This window comes from Sciurus carolinensis, unplaced genomic scaffold (genome assembly GCF_902686445.1).
Source record: "Sciurus carolinensis unplaced genomic scaffold, mSciCar1.2, whole genome shotgun sequence".
NCBI lineage: Eukaryota > Metazoa > Chordata > Mammalia > Rodentia > Sciuridae > Sciurus > Sciurus carolinensis.
In genome coordinates, this window is record NW_025920116.1 from 828,545 (window position 1) to 851,667 (window position 23,123).

The 23,123-nt window shown below is 45.1% G+C and overlaps 2 protein-coding genes and 1 pseudogene across 2 annotated transcripts; 1 reads left to right on the forward strand and 2 right to left on the reverse strand.

Moving 5' to 3' along the window:
• The window catches only part of LOC124973574 (tripartite motif-containing protein 44-like), a 116,200-nt pseudogene extending 102,805 nt beyond the window's left edge, over positions 1 to 13,395 (forward strand).
• A 2,643-nt stretch (positions 13,396 to 16,038) lies between these two features.
• LOC124973575 (polyubiquitin-C-like) lies at positions 16,039 to 18,519 on the reverse strand. Its single transcript, XM_047537441.1, has 5 exons — positions 18,309 to 18,519; positions 17,922 to 18,079; positions 17,435 to 17,509; positions 17,022 to 17,091; positions 16,039 to 16,241 (listed from the first exon to the last, which is right to left on the reverse strand). Exons 1-5 carry the CDS (start codon positions 18,517 to 18,519, stop codon positions 16,039 to 16,041), a joined length of 717 nt encoding a protein of 238 aa, XP_047393397.1.
• A 57-nt stretch (positions 18,520 to 18,576) lies between these two features.
• Positions 18,577 to 22,696, reverse strand: LOC124973576 (polyubiquitin-C-like). The gene is made up of 7 exons (XM_047537442.1): positions 22,627 to 22,696; positions 22,089 to 22,174; positions 21,650 to 21,811; positions 20,936 to 21,010; positions 20,338 to 20,442; positions 19,181 to 19,255; positions 18,577 to 18,687 (listed from the first exon to the last, which is right to left on the reverse strand). Exons 1-7 carry the CDS (start codon positions 22,694 to 22,696, stop codon positions 18,577 to 18,579), a joined length of 684 nt encoding a protein of 227 aa, XP_047393398.1.
• Positions 22,697 to 23,123: the final 427 nt, after the last annotated feature.

Sequence of the window (23,123 nt, forward strand, 5' to 3'; positions counted from 1 at the left end):
CTACTTAGTCCTTAGGCGGTGACTCTTTGCAGTCCTCGTGGCTTACTGCAGGAAATCAAAGCCTGTCTTAAAAACTTCACTTAGAGTTGAATTGCCAGCTATGATAAATCCAGTCACTGAACAAGGTAAGCTTCCTTTGCCCCTCATCACTGTTCAAATGCTTTGCTCTCACAATCCATTAAGAACTTGCTGTTTAGGATTTACATTTCTTTGAGATTGTTTTTAAGATTTTGAGTGGCATATGCATTAATGTTACAGAAACAAATGAGTAATAGAGTGTCTTTGCAGAGTGTGAATTTTTTATGTATATAGTACCCTGCAATGCAAGCCAGGCTGAAAATGTCCTTCACCCTGCCGGGCTATTTTTTTACTGAAGTAAACTGTATCAAATTAGATAAATTAATTTTTTCTCCAAACATGCTCCTCCCTTTCTCCAGCTTGGTAAGTGTCAATCACTGACCACCTCATTGATTAAGGCAGAAACAGGGAGTCATCTTTGACAGACCCCTCCCTAACATCTTATCATTTCTGTCAGCATCTCCCTTGAGCCTGCACAGGCACTTACCACTGATGTCACCATGATTCCTGGCCATGACTCACAACATCCTCTTCAATTACTGCCTTCTGCATCATGCAGCCTGGAGCTTGAGACCTCCTCCTGCCACATGTGAGCTGGGTGACTTCTCTGAACCTCAGTTTCCTCTTCTATAAAATGAGAATACTAGAACTTACCTTAAAGTGTTGTTATCAGAACTGGAAATGGAGTAGGGCTTTATCATCTCTTGTTTTTGCATCCTCAGGACATAGTTTAAACATCACTTCAGGTTTTTTCTTTTAATTCTTAATAAAACAGCATTTAATATTACCACTAGAATTTTGTGTCAAAAATATATTTGTAAACTACTAGCATATTAAGACTTCATTTTCCATGTCTCACTTTACTTTGCCAGATCATTTCTGCCAGCATTGGAAATGCCCAGCTCATCTTGCAGACTGACAATTCAAGACTGGCTGATGATGCCTTCAGAATGAAGTGAGTAGAACAGATGGGTGTCAGCTGACCTTTCCTACCAGGTTCTCTTATTCCCCATTTTCCTGCCGCCATCAAGAGCAAATATTTTGGATCTTCTGAAGTTCACATTCTCCATACATTTGGTGTTTTGGCAAATGCACATAAGACATTCATTCTCAAAATAATTAGAATCAAACATAATTCACATTACATTACAAATCACATTCTTAAAATAAGTTGCTTACCCTGAAGTCTATGGATCAACATAGTTGTAAGAACTCACAATTCAACATGCTAATTCTACTACTGTCCTAAATTTGAATTTTCAATGTATCAAAATGAACTAATAATGTTTTTGACAAGGGGTTAATTGAAACAGTTGTTTTCCTGATGACACATACAACTAAAAGATTAACCATCCACTTATTTTTATATTTTCATCTCCTTTTCCACATCCCATCCTTCCAGATGTAAGGAATACAGACTATTTGCATTACAAAATTTCCACACTGAAAGTTGCAAGAGTGATGGTCCTGCTACTGTAAAATCTTGGCAAAGTTATTGAAGAAGTATGGATTTTAATTAAATAAATCATGAAAAAAATTAAGCAAGAAGAGTAACTATTATTTAATTTTCAATTGTGGTTAGAATGCCATTAGAAACTGCACCCAGAGATAGGGGTTGCTGTTGTTCCTAGATGAAGCAGACAGCCAAGGGGAATCTGTTCCTGGGATGCATGGTGCTAGTGGGGTTCTTTGCTGGTACAAAAGCATCATCTCATAATTTTTCCCTTTTCTTCTTTTCAACTGAACAATTAATTTTGATACTATAAGTAGGAAGGAAGAAAGAATGGAAAGGAGTCACAGAAACATATCACACACTAGATACTGCTATTTCAAAACAGTTCCAGAGATTCATGCACCAAATAGCTCTGAAGATGGCAGTGGCCTTGTCCAAATCATTGTGTTGAATCTCTAAACTAATTTTTAGGTATGAGAATGAGCTGGCTCTATGCCAGACCATGGAGGCTGATGTCAGTGGCCTGAACAAGGTGCAGGATGAGCTGACCCTGGCCAGAGCTGACCTGGAGGTACAGGATGAGAATCTGACTGAGGAACTGGCCTACCTGAAAAAGAACCACAAGGAGGTCAGAAGTTGTTTTTTTTCTTCCTAGACCCCCCAAGTACATTTTCAGGTTTACAAATCTGGAGTTCAAACCTGACCTGTTAAAGTGGTCATTTGTTTGACTGTGTCTGTGTGTGTACAGTGCTGTTGCTGCTACTGCTATTGATTGTGGTTCCCACTGAGGTTTAACAAATTAGGGGCATTTTCTGTTTTTATCACTTTTGTTATTAGGTAATGAAATAGGTAATAAGAATTAATTATTTTGATTTAGTGAGTTTGAAAAATATATATATAGTATTTCAAAAGATAGAAAATAAACAAGTCTACCAATAATATATAATGCTATCAATGCCACACATGGATTCTGATGGGCCATAGTGTTTATCAGAGGCTGGTGTAGAGAATGGACACCAGCAGTAAGTTTCTAAAGTCTCTACTTAATTTTCAATAACTCATACAAATTCTGTGGGCCTAGGCACTGCTTGCAGCCCTTGGTTTGGCAACTGTAGTTGAAATCCTTCCACAACATGCATACCAAGCCTCCTCTTCCTGTACACACAGTGGACTCCCTACAAGGAGGGTCAACTAATCCTTCTGGTTCATAGGTACAGAATATAGGGTTCATGGTCACTTAAAGGGCCTGTGATATTATCTTAAGGTGTTTTTCTTTCAGTGTGCTCAAATAGATTTACATTTGTTCTAATAAGTTATACATGAGTATAAAATGCATTTTGGCACATCATAGATAAATGGAATATAGCTTCTCATTATTCTGGTTGTACATGATGTAGAGTTACAGCAGTTGTATAATCATATATTCACCTAGGGTATTAATGTCCAATGCATTCTCCTATTCTTGCTACTCTCATACCCTTTCCTCATTTCAGTCCCCTCTCTCTAATCCAAAGTATCTCTATTTGTCCCTAACCAACTTCCCCATTGTGAATTAGCATCCACATATCAAAGAAAATATTTAGCCTTTGCTTCATTGGGATGGACTTATTTCCCTTAGCATAATATCCTCCAACCCCATCCATTTACCAGCAAATACAATAATTTCATTATTTAAGACTGAGTAATGTTCCATTGTATATATGCATCACAGTTTCTTTATCCATTCATCTGTTGAAGGGCATCTAGTTTGGTTCCATAGATTAGCTATTGTGAATGGAGCTGCTGTAAACATTGATGTGATTGTGTCACTGTTGTATGCTGATTTTAAATCTTTTGGGTGTAAACTGAGGATCGGGATAGCTGTGTCATATAGTGGTTCCATTCCAAGTTTTCTAAGGAATCTCCATACTGCTTTCCATAGTGGTTGCACCAACTTGCAGTCCCACCAGCAAAGTATGAGTGTACTTTTCTCCCACATACTTGCCAATATTCTTTATTGCTTATAGTTTTGATGATTGCCATTCTGACTATGGTGAGATAGAATCTCAGTGTGATTTTGATTTGCATTTTTCTAATTGTTAGAGATGTTGAACCTTTTCTCATATATTATTGATCACTTGTATTTATTCTTCTGTGAAAGTGTCTCTTAAGTTCCTTTGCCCATTTATTGATTGGGTTATTTGGTTTTCTGCTGTGATACTTTTTGAGATTTTGATATATCCTGGAGATGAATACTGTATCTGAGATGCAGGTGGTAAAGATTTTCCCACATTCTTTAAGCTCTCCTTCACATTATTGTTTTCTTTGCTGTGAAGAAGCTTTTTAGTTTGAATCCATCCCATTTATTGATGCTTGATTTTACTTCTTATGCTTTAGGGGCCTTGCTAAGGAAGTAGTTCCTAAGTCACCATGGTGAAGATTTAGGCCTGCTTTTTCTCCCATTAGGTGCAGTGTCTGTGTTCTAATGTCTAAGTCCTTGATCGACTTTGATTTGAGTTCTGTGCAGGGTGAGAAATATGGGTTTAATTTCATTTTGCTACATATGAATTTCCAGTTTTCCCAGCACCATTTGTTGAACAGGTTGTCTTTTCTCCAATATATGTTCTTGGCACCTTAGTCCAGTATGAGGTAACCATATTTATCTGGATTTCTTTCTGTGTCTTCTATTCTGTACCATTGGAGTTCATGTCTTGGTGCCAATGCCATGCCATTTTTCTTACTATGTCTCTGTAGTATAATATAAGTTTTGGTATTCTGATGTCTTCCGCTTCACCTTCCTTGCTAAGGATTGCTTTGGCTATTCTAGGCCTCTTAATTTTTCCAAATGAATTTCATGATGACTTTTTCTATTTCCATGAAGAATATCATCAGGCTTTTAATAGTCATCCCATTCAACCTGACTGACAGTTTTTGTAGTATGGCCATGTTGACAATGTTAATTCTGCCTATTCAAGAGCATCTTCTTTTCCATCTTCTCAAATATTCTTCTATTTCTTTTTAAGGGTTCTGTAGTTGTCATTGTAGAGGTCTTTTGCCTCTCTTGTTAGATCAATTCCCAACATTTTATTTTTCTTGAAACTATTCTGAATGAGCTAGTTTTTTTTTTTAATTTCTCTTTCAGGGGATTCATCATTGATGTATAGAGATGCATTTGATTTATGGGTGTTAATTTTACATTCTGCTACTTTGCTGAATTTATTTATTAGTTCTCAAAGTTTTCTGGTGGAATTTCTGGGTCTTATATGGAATCATGCCATCAGTAAATAATGATAATATGAGTTCTTTTCCTATTCATATCCCTTTTATTTTCCTTTCCTGTCTAATTGCTCTGGCTAGACTTTCAAAGACCATGTGGAATAAAAGTGGTAAAATGGGGCATTACAATCTTGTTTAAGTTCTTAGAGGAAATGCTTTCAGTTTTTCTCCATTTAGAATGATGTTGCCCTTGGAGTTTAGTATATACAACTTTTATAATGTTGAGGTGTGTTCTTACTATCTCTAGTTCTTCTACTATTTCAAGGATGAAGGGCTGCTGTATTTCATGAAATGTTTTTTCTGCATCAATTGAGCTGATCATATGACACTTTAAGTCTATTGATGTGATGAATTACATTTATTGATTTCCATATAAACCTCACTTCTATAGGGATCCCTTTCCTGCCTTGCTCAGTGTCCCCAGACTGCTCTGCAGCATTCATCACATGAATCTGTCTTCTCACACCTGTCCTCTCCAGCAGGACATGTATTCAGGCCTCACATGCATAATGAGGTGCCTGACATGGAGATGCAGCTCCCAATGTTATATGACTGATCCTCACACATAGTTATTCCCAACTGTAAGTAAGGGAGCAGATGACCACATACATGAATGAATATTAAAGATGCCACACCAGAGATTCCATTAGCCAAGGATGCTGGGGTGCTTGCTTCACCATAGCCAATCCCTTCTGTAAGAAACACACTTGGACAGATAACACCACCCCTGGCAGGCCTGCCAGAGCCAGGGAACCAGTTTTCCAGGTCAACAGAGCCAAACACCCTGCAGAATATGGGGGATGGAGCAAAGGGATGGCAGTACTGGGGAAGATGGACAACCCAGGGGAAGGAATGAAAGTGGTATTCAATGGTTCATTGAGCCAGGGCCACCTGATGGTTGTCCTCAGACCCTGGCAGCTCCCAACCCAGTCTTCCACACTAAGATGACCTGGGCAACACATGAGGAGGCCAGTGCCCTGAGAAGGGCAGGGCAGGACTGAGGTGAGGGGTGGGTCTCTTTTTATGTGTGTGTGTGAACTTTCTGAAATAAAATACATATGGAAAGTACAAGAACTATATCTGTGGAAGTTGATGAATTGTACCATGAGTGTGGCTGACACCCACCTCCACAGTGAGGATCTGCAGAAAACCCCAGCACCATGGATCACACACATATTCTCCCTGACCTGCTCCCTCCACACCTAAGGTGACTTTGGCCCTGGCTTAATATATTAGCATAATATCAGAAACAACACAAAGTGCAAACAATGCATTCAGATTTCTTACAAAACACATTTTCCCCAGATTAAAAACTGTTTATTTGAATGTATCATTTTTATACCTTTATGGGGTATAACAGGGCAATTCAATCTATGTATACAAGTTTAACCATGCAAATTTGACTAAATTCCAGGAGGTCACTAGAGTGTAATCTTCCCTTTTTTGTGTGTGTTTAATTACTTTGTATAGATTTCATACTCTGGCAGAGTCAGAGAAACTGTTTCTGTGTGCCCTTCAACAATGGGGACATTTTAGCATTTCAAGCAGTCTTTGATGAGGTTGGACAATGGAGAAACTTGCAGGAAGCAGGTTTATTTAGACTCAAGCAATCCAGAGGGGCTAAGGTCAAAAAATATCAGGATGCTGGGTGTAGATATTCTCTGAGACTTACAATCAGTAGATGGTTATGCAACAGGATGGTTAACATTAGTAGTTTCTGTTCCACATTGTTAGGAGTTTTCACAAGTTTTTACTGAGAAAATAGAAACTAACAGTAACAACAAGATTTATTGCAGACTCACATTTTCTTTTTTGGTTGCAAACGGGCATAATACCTTTACTTTAATTATTTATTTTTATGTGGTCCTGAGAATCAAACCCAGTGCCTCACACATGCTAGGAAAGTGCTCTAACACTGAGCCACAACACCAGTCCTGCAGACCTAACTTTACGAGAAGGAGAAACTTGGCCTTCACAACAAAGAAGTGCTCAAACCAATCAAAGACCATCATTAACTTCTTGGCTTAAAGCTTTATATAATGTCATATCTTAGGTGCTATCTCTCTCCTTTTTGTTTTTAATAGCTTCTTGCCATGGTAGACCCAATAGTTTTAATGTAAAGGGAAGATAAACATGAAAGCAAAAAACATGTTAACAGCATAATCTCTACTATGTCAAGTCAGTTTTTGAATCCACCAAGAACAGAAAACCATCCACCAAATAGTGAACTTAGATCCCAAGTCTCGATGGCCTTTCAGGTTTGAACTGGTACATGTGCTAGTTTCCTGATATTGTCAGCTATGTGGTTGATTGTTCTCAGTCCTGTAGTGAAGACCAAAAAAAGGACAATGTAGATGACAGAAGTAATGGGTGGTGATGATCACAGTGTGAGCACCATCTTAAAGATGTAACTGTCCATTTGTCCTGTTGGTTAGTTTATCTTCCACCTTTCATTGACCAGTCAGCCCCCAAGTGACTGAAGCAGGGTTGGTTTTTTCCTCAAGCTGTGGGTGTGCACAGGCTGGTCAACTTCCAGAGTGACTAGAGCAGGGCTGGTGTCCCTCAGATCCTCAAGCTTGTCTGGGGTTTCCTTCTTCCTGATGGTCAACTGAAGGGGTGCAAATTAAGGGGGGAAGAAAAAGAACATATGTGCAAATAAAAGATTCTGTTTTCAAAAGGTCCCAAAATGGACCCAAAGGGAACAAAATAAAAATGTGTGTCTGTGTACATGTATATACATATATTGATATATTTGGTGACACTGTAAAGGAGAGTGACATATTTTGGACCGTGTGTGTGCCAGAGGAGGGGGATATCCCAGGAGGCTTAAACTACATAGATTTATCTCAATGTAACTTTCAACAAATTTGAAATCAGCCTATGATATGATGAGCCTGACCTAACTTTATACTTTCACTTATGGTCTTCCACCTATTATTATTTGATCTAAATATGTGAAGTGAATTTCAACCCCTTACCTCACAGGTCAGTTGTCTTCCAAAGGTGCATTTCAAAGTGTGTCACCTTTAATCTCAGAATATTTTTCTGCATGGAAATAATGCTGAATGCCTACCTGGCTCCCAAGTTGAAGTGGTGCTCAACATCTTAATTCACCCCTGGCTTATCATCCTCACCATCTTTATTTTACTAGATGCAAAACCAAGGGTTTACCTAGTTCTGTACCCTAGTCAAGGTCACCCAGTTAAGAGGGATTTGAATCCATCTCTACTAACCCTGAAATCTCTGCCTCTCCTCACACTACCCTTTAGCAAGACAAAACTTGCTAACTTATATTTTCCTTTGTTGATAAATTTTTGGAATAAGTCAAAGTCAGTTGAAATTTGGTAGATCTAAGAGGGTATTTTCCCAAAAGGCAGCTTTTCTCCAAGTCCAGGTGTGCAGCGTCCAGCATGTCTGGCTGTCACCAGAGTGCTTCAATGTACCTGGACCTCACAGTGCTGCCCAGAGGCCCAGATGGCCTTGTCTCCATAAGCCAGAGTTCCATTCAGGGAGGAGTTGGGGTGGTAAGGGAAGGGGATGGGGAGGGAACCTCTGGAGAAAATACCAGAACTGAAGATGCTCCCAGGACTGGGCTCTCAAAACAGCCAGCGATCCCTCTCCAGCCTGCCCCATGGGTCAAGAGCCACACCTGGCTAGCAGCCCCCAGACTCCACCCCTGCCCCTCACCATGGACCCACCTAGCTCCTTCTCCCTGCTGTGAGGACTGCAGCCTCTATTTAAAGTACTCACTTGTTTTCCTTGGATGAGCTCCCTGAGTTAGCACCCCAACTCCTCAAGGGCCCAGAAGGATGGGTGGCTGGTCCGGCAACAGGCAAGCGACATGCAGTGGACACTAGTGAGGTGACTGTGATGGAGAATGCCCATCTTTCAGCTCCTGTGGTCTTGGGCAACCAGCAGCAGCCCTCGGATTGAGTCACTGCAGTGACAGCTTCATGGAATTGCACTATGTGGTGGTAGCGACAGCAAAACGCAGCTGCTTTGGGCATAGGGTGTTATGCGCCCATGATCAGGAGAAGAGCATTGGTCTCAGGGCGTCTCTGGAGGTGTCAGCATCCATCTGAAGTTTGGGAGTGCATTGCAGCATGGTCGCAGTGGCGATGGAAATAGAAGAGACAGAAGTTACGGTGGGGACAACAGAGGTGCCCAGACATGAGCATTTTTGCCCTGAAGTGCTGCCAGTAGCTGGCTGCAGTTGTGATGATGTCGTTTTCCAGTGCTGAGTGTCACTGTCTGGTGTCCATGTTGCAGTCTGGTGGCAGCAGCGTGGAGCTCCAGAGTCTAACAAAACTTCTTTGGACACCGAGGCTCGCTGATCATTGCCTTCCCTGCAGATGGATGCCCCTGCACGTGGATCAACCATCCATGGTTGCTGGGCACCCCCAATCTGGACCTCTGCTGTGGAACCTGCTGTGGAGCTGAGAATGGCCACTATAAACTTCCACCCTGTAACCAGACTTCTTTCACAGCCACTGGACACCTCCACAGGTGCCACCTACCCCTCCAGTCTTGGAGAGGATGGAGGACATTGCCTTCCATGTGTGCTGCCTATCCATCCCTGCCAGGGAGTAATGCACTGATTGAGTTCAGGCTCGCATAACCAAATCATTTTACCTCTAAACCTTCTTGCACTGTCTCACCCATGAGCTTCTGGGGGACTCCTAGTAACTCCATAGCACGTCTTCATCAAACAGCTTAGCAAGAGCGTAGCTTCTCCTTCAGCACCTACTGCTTCACCTTGCACTTTTAATTTCTGGAGATGGGCCTCTTGCATTAAACATCATGAACCAAACTGTCTGGAGCTTTCTCACTTCTCTTGACATTAGAACAATCTGAAATTAGTGCCTTATCTGGATTTGACTTCGGCTTAAGGAAATGTGTGTGTTTCATCTTTTCTCCAGACAATGATAACTTTTTCCATAGCAGTCATAAACCTGTTTGACTTTCTTATCTTTCACATATGCTCTGGAGCAGCACGTTCATTTCCTTTGCATTCTCAGTGGACTATCTAGTGCAAGAGGCACAGCTTGTCATGTAGCGTGCAAACCATGAGACTCTTCCTTTGATTTAAACTGTACAGGTCATTACTGCGTTACCAACTGGTCCAACTTTCATATTGTATCTTAGGGAATAAGAGGATGGCGAGACATGATCTGTGAAGCAATAAGAACACACACAGTAAGTTTGCTATATGATATGGACAAGGCGTGTATTTCCACATGGCAGTTAACATAGTTAACATCACAGATCACTATATGAGATATATTGACCTGAAATCCTCACCACCTTTTAGGCAGTCACCTGTGCCCCATACCCATGACCTTGAGCTCACCTTCTCATAGATGGCCTGTGTATGTCCACCACACAGGAGCCATGTGCTCTATGGGGATCCATCTTCAGCTACACAGTGCTGTTGGCAGCAGAGCCTGGTGAATAGATTGAGCACTTTTATGTCACTATAAGTTTGTTACTAAAAACACTTGCAATGCCATCCTAAACAATGGAATAATTTAACAACATGAAAAATAAAGTGGACCAGTTCAGAGGGGAGGGCGCAGTCAGATGTAGTGAGGGATCTGGCACTGGGTAATGCTCAGGAGGTGGGAGGAGCCATAGAGGACCACAGGACTAGGGTAGAGGAAAACCTTCCTGGAGAAGTGGAGGGCTGCAGGCCTGACAGTTTCCTGACCTCCTGTCTCTGGCATTTTGGTGCCTGAAACTTAAGTTGGTGCCAGGAAAACTGACTCTTTTATAAAGGGTGGGATGGCAGATTGGATCAACATCTTTACCAAATGGAAGAAAATGTTCAGTGTCCTCTGGATTGCTTAGTGGCAGCTGAGCTGCCTTCTCTGCCTGAAGGGTCACAGTGGCCACTTGTGGCTCAGTGTCTCCCTGTGTGGATGGTGCTGGAGTTGGGTCATCCTACAGGTTTGAGGGCTACTCTTCCTCCATCACAGGGAATTTGGTGATATGCTGCCTGAAATGTAAGCAGGTAAACTGGGCCACTGCTCCTGGAGGCAGTTCTCTCACTTGAGGTGGTGCTAGAACTGCAGGAGAAACACCCCAATATGACTGCCTTTCCCTGGGCCTTTCCCAATTCACAGTAGAACCCTGCTTCTGAGAACAGCCCAGCCCCTCTCCCCACAACAGGATGCCTTCCCAGACTAGGGACCACCAGCTGCAGGACATCAGGCCTCTCTGGCTGGGGACCAAATGCCAGATCCAACTGGCACCAGCACAGATTCCTCTGCACACACCCTCTGTCATCACCCCAGGTGCCATCATCAGAGGGCTCAGACTCACTGGGATGTCCGTTCTCCAGCTGTGTCAGGAGTCTGTGAACATGGAGGGTCATCTCTGATTCAGGCATGGTGAGCAGCAGGAAGTTCCTGAGAAGCTTCAGGTTTTCCAGGTCCCAGGACCTCAAAAAAAATCTTGTGGATAGAGGTATAGTGATATTTCAATGATGGAACAGAGAGTGCTGTGGCATTTGGAGTGTACAGGGAGCCATGAGGGGCTGGGCATCTTCTTTAGCTGGAAGCTCCCATGACCCGCTGCATGGCTGGCTTCCCAAAGAGTGGCCAAGCATGTTGAGGCCAAACTGTGAGGCCCATGTGGATTTAGGGGACTCCCACAATTACTGCCCAGCCTGTATACACAAAAGTGTGGGCAATCCTGGCTGGGATTGGCTGTGTTTGACCTGGCTCTAAGGCCCCACCCACTCCTGTTCCTCAGGCTCCCAGAGTCCCACCTCACCTTGCTGTGTCCCTTCTACAGGGTAAGCCCCAGATTACCTCTGCCCTTTGCTGGAAATCACACAGGGTGGAACCTGGGGTTCACCCAGTCATCCCCTAAAATAGTCCCCAAGTGGCTGCTCTGGAGAAAGGAGCCCTCCCTCTTTGCCCAAAGACCACTCACTTCTTTCCTCAAAGGTACTCCTCCTCAACTTCTGGCTGTAGGTGTCCATACCTAGTGAAGGCCAGGAGGTTGTCACCTCTAATATCCTGTACCCCTCACCTGCTATAAACCTGGAGGGACTTTACTAATTTCCTGACAATCATGGGAGCTCAGGAGTGTTGGGAGGTTTGTCTGCTCTGCTTCCTAAGTGGTAGGACAAGTGCCTGCCAAAGGTAGATGTTTCTCACCATTTCCTCTGCACTATTTTTGGTGACCCTTCCTTTCTCACAGGTTGACTCTGGCCCTCAAGACTTGAACATTCAGAGCAATTCATCCCACTGTGTTGAGCACAAAGGAGCAGTGACCAGGCTGGCCCAGCCAGACCAAGTCCCATGATTTTTACTATACTTATTAGGTAGGGGAAACTCTTTTCCTGCAGTGCCAAGCCAGCAGATTGTGCCCCTAAAGCTGCTAGGCAACAGGCCACCTCCCCACAGAGAGGACATGAATAGCAGAAGGCACTGCAAGATGGAGAGAAGGCAGTGTCCTGATGACATCACTGCACCCCTGGATAGAGAGGTACCTGAGTCTCCATCACCCCAAAATTCCCAGACACATGAACCAAGAACTCCACTTCTCAGCCTCTTTCTCCTTTCATTTTATCTCTGTTTATTGTTCTAGCTATTTCTATTAGGGTTTATGCACCTTGAAACTATGGAAGATGAACCCTGCTCTGATTCTTCACAGTTGTGCGGCCTTCATTCAGTTTCCTACACCTCTGAGCTTCAACTTCCTTGTTAGAAAAGAGGAGTTGCTACCTCTACCTCCACTATAGGAAGGCTGAGTTATAGATTCAATGAGATAAAGTAAAGCACTTAGGATTGAAGTTGGATAAATGGACATTACTATAATTCCAATTTACTAATTAAGCATAATTTACTGGAGAATCATTACAGGGAAATGCTTTCAAAGACTCAAGTATCATTGAGTTTCTGGCTTCTAGGGTCTGAGCTATTACATTTTTCAATGGGGACTCAGTGTGGAAGCCACTGCTGTATCCCTAATGAACACCCACGATCTGAGTGCCTGCAACATCGGGCACAGAAAAAGCACCAAATCATTGATCTTCCCTCTTCTAATATGGCTAAAAAAATTAAAAAACACATTGACCACATTTGCATTTAGAACACTGTAAACACTTACCCAGGTGTTCAGGGCAAATCCACTCCAAGACAAGAGGCTCCCACTAAAAGGTTGTCTCTCATTGGACATCAAGAAACCTATCTTCCATTCATCCTCTAGCATGGCTCTGCAGGCTGCAGCACTCTGAGCCCAGAGCATACCCATGGGGAGCCTGTTTCTGCTCTGAGAGAATCTCAAGGTCAACTGTGACAAGAAGGCATCAAAGTGTCCCCCTGTGACTGAGTCCCTCTTCCTTCCAATGGGGTGAGGCAAGCATAGAGATGAACCAGCTGTGACAGTACAGCAGCACAGCTGCATGGGGGCAAAGACACTGTCACCCCAGAGGTCCACATGCTTAAATGGGCAAAACCAAAATTCAAACCAGGACTTTGTGATTCCAATGTCTTCCCTTTGTCAGCCCCACTATCCCAGAAGAAGTCACAACCATATTTGGGTGTTGGTTTCAGCTGCAGAGCAATGAGAAGCAGGCCTTCATCCAGATCCCTGGGTGAAACACTCACCATCTCTGGGGCCTTAGGCAAGTTACCTGCCATCTCTTTGCCCAGTTTCCTAATCACAAGAGAAGATGTTTTCTTCACTGCACAGGGCATGGGGAAAGTTAAAGGAGAGGGTCCATAGAACAGGCTCAGTTTCTGATTTGTTTTTTAAAGGCCTTTATTCCCTTAGGGTGTTTTTAGCTGAGACCTGGTTTTCTTGCAGGGATGAAAGACTCCAAAAGGCTTGTCAGCTACCTAGTTTTCTTAAGTCTTAAATTCCAATTTGGCAAATTCCAGTAGAGGAAACAGGGAGGACCTGGTCACAGAGGGTGACTCCTGCAGCTGTGCAATCACCTGCTTAGAAAGCAGGAACAGGGATCTGCTAAGACACAACTGGGTTGTTAGCAATAGAGAGTTGAGAGCAAGGACTCAGGGCATGTCTTGTCCCATCAGGGTTCTGCAGTCTTAGCAATTGCAGGCCCACAGGGGTGACAAAAGTGTCCTTAAATACCTGCAAACCCATGACAAAATGCTCCCACCAGTTCAGGTAGCACCCTATGAAGATACACATAGAGAGATGCAGCTGGATGGCACAGGAGACACAAGGAAGCAAGAAAGCCAGGCCCTCCTGCTGTCCTCACCACTGAGAACCAGGGTGCTCAAGTCTCCCAGAGATGCCCATCACTATCTCAAGCTCCCATGAGCTGTGCTGCCAGAACCCTGAAAGACCTTCAAAATACATCAGGATGGGAATGCATTATTCATGAGGAGAATTTCTGCCCCCATCAGTCCACAAACATGATGCACGCAGCTGAACTGAGTCAATCCTACAGACCTCAGGAGACCCCAAAATGTCCCCTTGGAAGTTCTACACTCATTCAATGGAGGAGCATTCTGCAGCACCTCCCCTGTTGGCAGGGAGTGGAGTCTGGAACTTGGGGTTCCCATCCCAGAATCAAAACTCTGCAAAGAACAGGCAGAACTTTCCTCTATTGCCTGATGACCTAGCATCCTTGCTTCCTTCCCACTCAACCCCAACATGCACACGTCCCTCCCCTGCTCAAATCTCCCCCAGGGTCCCCATCTTACCCAGAGTGAGAGCCAAAGACTTCAGCAGCCACAAGGTTGTGCATGATGGACCCTCTTCTTTATTTGATCTCATCATCACTCTCCTTCACATCCACATCCTCTCTTCCTTCAGCTCTTTGCACAAATGTCATCCCCTCAGAGAAGCCAACCCTGACACCAACTCTGGTGAGCTCTTTCCATCTCTCTCCAGCCTTATTTTCCCCATAGCACTTGGCCCTTTTGAGATATATTACCTATCTACATCTCTCCAGACTGTATTGTACACTCAATGAAAGCTTGTAAGTAAGTGCTCAATCTGCATCTTATGGAACAGGGTCTGGAACAAAGTAGAAGCTCATGAAATATTTATGGAGGTAAGAAAAGGAGGGAGAGGAAAAAAGGAAGTCTTATTTTATGATCCAGAAGACACTGTTCACCCTTATATTTGCTATCAGCTGAGACATCCTGAAGGACAGCTCTAAGCTAACCCTCCCTTGCTCTTACATATTCTATAGCTCCCTGCTACCTGTTGAGGTGAGTACCAAGGCAGCAGCCTGGCTCCCACTGTCCTGCACAAACTGGGATGAAGGGACCCTCCTGCCTCATCTCCTTCTTCTGCATGTTTCTGACCCCAAGCCATGATCCCAGGGACCTGCCTACTTCTGGATGGTGCAGTCAGAAAGAGTATGCCTTTCTTCCAGTTCTTTGCTACATCAAAGTCTGCTGTTCAGGGACACTGCCTTCCTCTTCTTGGATCTTTACCTTAAGTTTCTCAGTGGTATCACTGGGATCCAACTCCAGGGTGATGGTCATGCCAGTCAGGGCCTTCATGAAGATCTACATCCCACCTCTGTGAAAAGGAATTCATCTCCCCCAAGCAGCAGTGGTTGATCTTCGCTGGCACAGAGCTGGAAGAAAGGAAAACCCTGTCTGACTACAACATCCATGAGGAGTCAACACTGCACCTGGTGCTGTACCTCAGAGGTGGGATGCAGAATTTCATGAAGACTCTGGCTGGCATGACCATCACCCTGGAGGTGGAGCCCAGTGACACCATTGAGAATGTCAAGGCAAGAATCAAGACAAGGAAGGCATCCCCCCTCACCAGCACAGGTTAATTTTTGCTGGCAAATAGGTGGACAACAGTAGACTCCTTCAGGATATTGTAGTGACAATGGGTGTGTCTTACAGCTGTTTTCCAGCAAAGACCAACATATGCCTGTCACAGAGGATGCTTCCCTTGACTTGTTTCTTGCCTTGACATTCTTTGTGGTGTCACTGTGTTCCACCTCTAGGGCAATGCTCATACCAGTCAGGGTCTTCATGAAGATCTGCATCCCACCTCTGAGATGCAGCACCAGGTGCAGTGTAGACTCCTGGATGATGAAATCTGACAGGCTACTGTCTCCTGCTCTTTGGGATGTAAATCTTTACTGGTCAGGAAGATTGCTTTCCTTGTCTTGGATCTTTACCTTGCCATTCTGTATGATGTTACTGGGCTCCACCTCCAGGGTTCTAGTTGTGATCTCTGGATTTCATGAAGATATGCATCCCATCTCTGCAGCATAACACAAAGTACAGGGTGGACTCTTATGAGATGTTGGAGTAAGACAGGGTGCTGTCTTCTTGCTCCTTGCTAGAACAACCTCTGGTGGTAGGAAGAATGCCTTCTTTGTCTTGGATATTTGCCTTGATATTCTCAATAATGTCACTGAGGTCCACCTCCAGAGTGATGGTCGTGCCTGTCAGGGTCTTCATGAAGATCTGCATCCCACCTCTGGTTGCACCACCAGCTGCAAGGTGGACTCCTGAATGTTGTAATCCTACAGGCTACTGTCTTCCAGCTCATTGTGATATAAATCTCTGCTGGTTGGGAAAATTGCCTTCCTTTTCTTAGATATTTGCCTTGTCATTCTCAATGGTGTCACTAGGCTTCACTTCCAGAGTGAGATCATCCCAGTCAGGGTCTTCATGAATATCTGCATCCCACCTCTGAGGCAAAGCACCAGGTACACATCCTGTCTCACTACAACATCCAGAAGGAGTCAAATGTCATCCACTGTTTGACAGCAAAGATCAACCTGTGCTCGTCAGGGAGGATGCCTTCCTTGACTTGGTTCTTGCCTTGACATTTTCTATATTGTCACTGGGCTCCACCTCCAAGGCAATGCCTGTGCAATTCAGGAACTTCATGAAGATCTGCATCCCACATCTGAGATGCAGCAGCAGGTGCAGGGTAGCCTCCTGGATTTTGAAATCTAACAGGCTACACTCTTCCAGATATTTGTGAGATAAATCTTTAATAGATCGAGAAAATTGCCTTCCTCGTCTTGGATATTTGCCTTGTTATTCTCAGTATTGTCACTGGGCTGCACCTACAGGGTGATGGTCATGCCAGTCAGGGTCTTCATGAAGATCTGCATCCCACCTCGGAGGCACAGCACCAGGTGCAGGGTGGACTCTTTTTGGATGTCGTAGTCAGGCAGGGTGCACTGTCTTCTGGGTATTACCAGCAAAGGTCACCCTCTGCTGGTCAAGAAATATGTGTTTCTTGACTGGGATATTTTCCTTACCATTCTCAGTGGTGTTCCTGGACTCCACCGCCAGGGTGATGGTCATGTCAGTCAGGTTCTTCATGAAGATCTGCATCCCACTTCTGAGGCACAGTACCAGGTAACAGTGGACTCATTGATATTGTAGGATCTAGCTCTTCACTATATCAACCTCCACTGGTTGGAAGAATTCCTTCCTTGGGTTGGATCTTTTCCTTGACATACTCATTGGTGTCACTGAGCTCCACCTACAGACTGATGGTCATGCCAGGTAGATTATTCAATAAGATCTGTATCCCACTCTGAGGTGTAGAACTAGGTGACAGTGGACACCTGGATGTTCAGATAAGAGGGTTGAACAGTCTTCCAGCTGTTGTCAGCAATCATCAACCTCTGCTGGTTAGAGGAGTTGCCATCCTCATCTGGATCATTACATTGACATTCTCAAAGGTGTCAATGGGCTCCATCTTCAGCTTGATGGTCCTACTGGTAAGAGTCCTCATGAAGATCTACAGCACACATCTGACACAAAGATTTCATCTTCCCTAGGCAGCAGTGGATGATCTTTGCTGGCACAGAGCTGGAAGACATTCTGAATACAACATCAAGGAGGAGTCCACCCTGCACAGGTGCTGCACCTCAGAGGTGGGATGCAGAACTTCATGAAGACCCTGACTGGCATGACCGTCACCCTGGAGGTGGAGCCCAGTGACACCATGGAGAATGTCAAGGCAAGAACCAAATCAAGGAAGGCATCCTCCCTGACGAGCACAGCTTGATCTCTGTGGGAAAACAGCTGTAAGGCAGACACACCATGTCTCACTACAACATCTAGAAGGCATCTAGTGTCATCCACCTGTTTGGCAGCAAAGATCAAGCTGTGCTGGTCAGGGAGGATGCCTTCCTTGACTTGGTTCCTGCCTTGACATTCTCCATGATGTCACCAGGCTCCACCTCCAGGGCGATGCTTGTGCCAGTTAGGGTCTTCATGAAGATCTGCATCCCACATCTGAGATGCAGCACCAGGTCCAGGGTGGCCTCCTGGATTTTGAAATCTGACAGGCTACACTCTTCCAGATCTTTGTGAGATAAATCTTTAATGGATTGAGAAAATTGCCTTCCTTGTCTTGGATCTTTTCCTTGCCATTCTCAATATTGTCACTGGGCTGCACCTTCAGTTTGATGGTCATGCCAGTCAGGGTCTTCATGAAGATCTGCATCCCACCTCGGAGGCACAGCACCAAGTGCAAGGTGGACTCCTTTTGGATGTTGTAGTCAGGCAGGATGCACCACTCTTCTAGCTGTTACCAGCAAAGATCACCCTCTGCTGATCAAGAAATATGTGATTCTTGACTGGGATATTTTCCTTGCCATTCTCAGTGGTGTTCCTGGACTCCACCACCAGGATGATGGTCAAGCCAGAGAGGGTCTTCATGAAGTTCTGTATCCCACTTCTGAGGCATAGCACCAGGTACAGGGTGGACTCCTTGATGTAGTAAAATAGTGTGCTATCTTCCATCTCTTTGCTAGATCAACCTCTGCTGTCATTGTTGTCCACCTCCAGTATTATGATCATTCAAACCAGGGTCTTCATGGAGATCTGCATCGCACCTCTGAGGTTCAGCAACAGGTGCAGGGTGGACTCCTTCTGGATGTTGTAGGCAGGCAAGGTGAACCAGTCTTCTAGCTGTTGCCAGAAAATGTCAACCTCTGCTGGTCAGAGAGTGTGCCTTCCTTGACTGGCATCTTTGCCTTGACATTCTCAATTACTTCCACCTCTAGGGTGATGGTTGTGCCATTCAGGTTCTTCATGAAGATCTATATCCCACCTCTAAGGCGAGTACCACGTGCAGTTTGGACTCCTGCATATTGTCGTCAGACAGGGTGCTGTCTACCAGCTCTTCACTCGATCAACCTCCACTGGTTGGAAGAATTCCTTCCTTGTGTTGGATCTTTGCCTTGTCATTCTCATTGGTGTCACTGAGTTCCACCTCTGGTCTGATGGTCATGCCAGTCAGATTATTCATTAATATCTGCATCCCACCTCTGAGGTGTAGAACCAGGTGCCAGTGGACTCCTGGATGTTCAGATAAGACAGGGTTCACCAGTCTTCCAGTTGTTGCCAGCAAACATCAACCTCTGTTGGTTAGGGGAGTTGCCATCCTCATCTGGGTCATTACCTTGACATTCCCAATGGTGTCAATGGGCTCCACCTCCAGGTTGATGGTCCTACTGGTAAGGGTCCTCATGAAGATCTACATCACACCTCTGACACAAGAAATTCATCTCCCCCAGGTAGCAGTGGATGATCTTTGCTGGCACAGAGCTGGAAGACAGGCACACCCTGTCTGACTACAACATCAAGGAGGAGCCCACCCTCCACAGGTGCTGCACCTCAGAGGTGGGATGCAGAACTTCATGGAGACCCTAACTGGCAGGACCATCACCCTGGAGGTGGAGCCCAGTGACACCTCGGAGAATGTCAAGGCAAGAACCAAGTCAAGGAAGGCATCCTCCCTGACCAGCACAGGCTAATCTTCGCTGCCAAACAGCTGGACAACCGTCTACTCCTTCAGGATATTGTAGTGAGACCAGGTGTGTCTGTCTTACAGCTGTTTTCCAGCAAAGATCAACCTGTGCTGGTCAGGGGGAATGCCTTCATTGACTTGGTTCTTGCCTTGACATTCTCAATGGTGTCACTGGGCTCCACCTCTAGGGTAAAGTTCATGTCAGTCAAGATCATCATGAAGATCAGCATCCCACCTCTGAGATGCAGCACCAGGTGCAGGTTAGATCCCTAGATGTTGAAATCTGACAGGCTACTGTCTTCCAACTCTTTGTGAGATAAATCTTTACTATTCAGAAAATTGCCTTCCTTGTCTTGGATCTTTTCCTTGCCATTCTCAATATTGTCACTGGGCTGCACCTTCAGTTTGATGGTCATGCCAGTCAGGGTCTTCATGAAGATCTGCATCCCACCTCAGAGGCACAGCACCAAGTGCAAGGTGGACTCCTTTTGGATGTTGTAGTCAGGCAGGATGCACCACTCTTCTAGCTGTTATCAGCAAAGATCACCCTCTGCTGGATCAAGAAATATGTGATTCTTGACTGGGATATTTTCCTTGCCATTCTCAGTGGTGTTCCTGGACTCCACCACCAGGATGATGGTCAAGCCAGAGAGGGTCTTCATGAAGTTCTGTATCCCACTTCTGAGGCATAGCACCAGGTACAGGGTGGACTCCTTGATGTAGTAAAATAGTGTGCTATCTTCCATCTCTTTGCTAGATCAACCTCTGCTGTCATTGTTGTCCACCTCCAGTATTATGATCATTCAAACCAGGGTCTTCATGGAGATCTGCATCGCACCTCTGAGGTTCAGCAACAGGTGCAGGGTGGACTCCTTCTGGATGTTGTAGGCAGGCAAGGTGAACCAGTCTTCTAGCTGTTGCCAGAAAATGTCAACCTCTGCTGGTCAGAGAGTGTGCCTTCCTTGACTGGCATCTTTGCCTTGACATTCTCAATTACTTCCACCTCTAGGGTGATGGTTGTGCCATTCAGGGTCTTCATGAAGATCTATATCCCACCTCTGAGGTGAGGACCAGGTGCAGTTTGGACTCCTGCATATTGTCGTCAGACAGGGTGCTGTCTACCAGCTCTTCACTCGATCAACCTCCACTGGTTGGAAGAATTCCTTCCTTGTGTTGGATCTTTGCCTTGTCATTCTCATTGGTGTCACTGAGTTCCACCTCTGGTCTGATGGTCATGCCAGTCAGATTATTCATTAATATCTGCATCCCACCTCTGAGGTGTAGAACCAGGTGCCAGTGGACTCCTGGATGTTCAGGTAAGACAGGGTTCACCAGTCTTCCAGTTGTTGCCAGCAAACATCAACCTCTGTTGGTTAGGGGAGTTGCCATCCTCATCTGGGTCATTACCTTGACATTCCCAATGGTGTCAATGGGCTCCACCTCCAGGTTGATGGTCCTACTGGTAAGGGTCCTCATGAAGATCTACATCACACCTCTGACACAAGAAATTCATCTCCCCCAGGTAGCAGTGGATGATCTTTGCTGGCACAGAGCTGGAAGACAGGCACACCCTGTCTGACTACAACATCAAGGAGGAGCCCACCCTCCACAGGTGCTGCACCTCAGAGGTGGGATGCAGAACTTCATGGAGACCCTAACTGGCAGGACCATCACCCTGGAGGTGGAGCCCAGTGACACCTCGGAGAATGTCAAGGCAAGAACCAAGTCAAGGAAGGCATCCTCCCTGACCAGCACAGGCTAATCTTCGCTGCCAAACAGCTGGGCAACCATCTACTCCTTCAGGATATTGTAGTGAGACCAGGTGTGTCTGTCTTACAGCTGTTTTCCAGCAAAGATCAACCTGTGCTGGTCAGGGGGAATGCCTTCATTGACTTGGTTCTTGCCTTGACATTCTCAATGGTGTCACTGGGCTCCACCTCTAGGGTAAAGTTCATGTCAGTCAAGATCATCATGAAGATCAGCATCCCACCTCTGAGATGCAGCACCAGGTGCAGGTTAGATCCCTAGATGTTGAAATCTGACAGGCTACTGTCTTCCAACTCTTTGTGAGATAAATCTTTACTATTCAGGACGATTGCTTTCCTTGTCTTGCATCTTTGCCTTGCCATTCTCCATTATGTCACTGGGATCCACCTTCAGGGTGAAGGTATTGCCTGTCAGTGTCTTCACGAAAATCTGCATCCCACCTTGGAGGTGCAGCACCAGGTTCTGGGTGGACTCCTTCTGGATGTGTTGGTCAGGAAAGGTGCACCAGTCTTCTAACTGTTGCCAGCAAATGTCACCGTCTGTTGGTCAAGGTGTAGGCATTTCATGACTGAGATCTTTCCTTGCCATTCTCTGTGTTTTTACTTGGCTATATCACCAGGGTGATGGTCATGCCTGTCAGGGTTTCATGATAATCTGCATTCAACCTCTGAGTCACAACACAAGGTGCAGGTTGACTCCTACTAGATGTTGTAGTCAGACATCGTACTGTCTTCAGTTCTTTGCTAGATCAACTTCAACTGGTCATGAATAATGCCTTGTCTTGACTTTTTGCCTTGACAGTCTCAATGGTGTCACTGGGCTCCACCTCCAGGGTGATGGTGGTGTCGGTCAAGGACTTCATGAAGATCTGCAACCCACCTAAGAGGTGCAGCACCAGGTACAGGGTGGACTCCTTCTTGGAGTTGTAGTCAGATAGGGTGCATCCATCTTCCAGCTATTTTCCAGCAAAGAACAACCACTGTTTGTTGAAAGGATGCCTTCCTTATCTTGGATCTTTGCCTTGACATTCTCAATTTTGTCACTGGACTCCACTTCAAGGGGGGTAGTCATGCTGGTCAGGGCATTCATGAAGATCTGCATTGCACCTCAGAGATACTGCAAAAAGTGGAGGGTGAACTTCTCCTGGATATTCAAGTAAGAGAGGGTGCACCTGTGTTCCAGTTGTTGCCCTCAAAATTCAACCTCTGCTGGTCAGGGAGGATGCCTTCCTTTCCTTGGATTCCTGCCCTCACACCTCAATGGTGTCACTGAGCTCAACCTGCAGAGTGATGTTTGTGCCTTTCAGGTCTTGAGGAAGATGTGCATCCCACCTCTGAGGCGCAGCACCAGGTATAGTGTGGACTCCTGGATGTTGTAGTCAGATAGCGTGCTGTCTTCCATCTCTTGCTAGATCAATCTCTGCTCGTCAGAAGAATGCCTTCCTTGGCTTGGATCTTTGTCTTGATATTCTCATTGTTGTCAATGCACTCCACCTCCAAGCTGGTGGTCATGCCAGTCAGATTCTTCATGAAGATCTGCATCTGAACTCTGAGGTTAGACCAGGAGCCACTGGACTCCTTCTTGATGTTCAAGAAAGAGAAGGCTCACCAGTCTTCCAGCTGTTGCCAGCAAACATCAACCACTGCTGGTTAGGGAAGTTGCCACCCTGTCTTGGATAGTTACCATGACTTTCTCAATGGTGTCAATGGGCTCCACCTGCAGGTTATAGTCTTGAGTGTCAGCGTCCTCATGAAGATCTACATCCTACCACTAAGGCAAGGAATTCATCTCCCCAAGGAGCATGTTTGATCTTTGCAGGCACAGATCT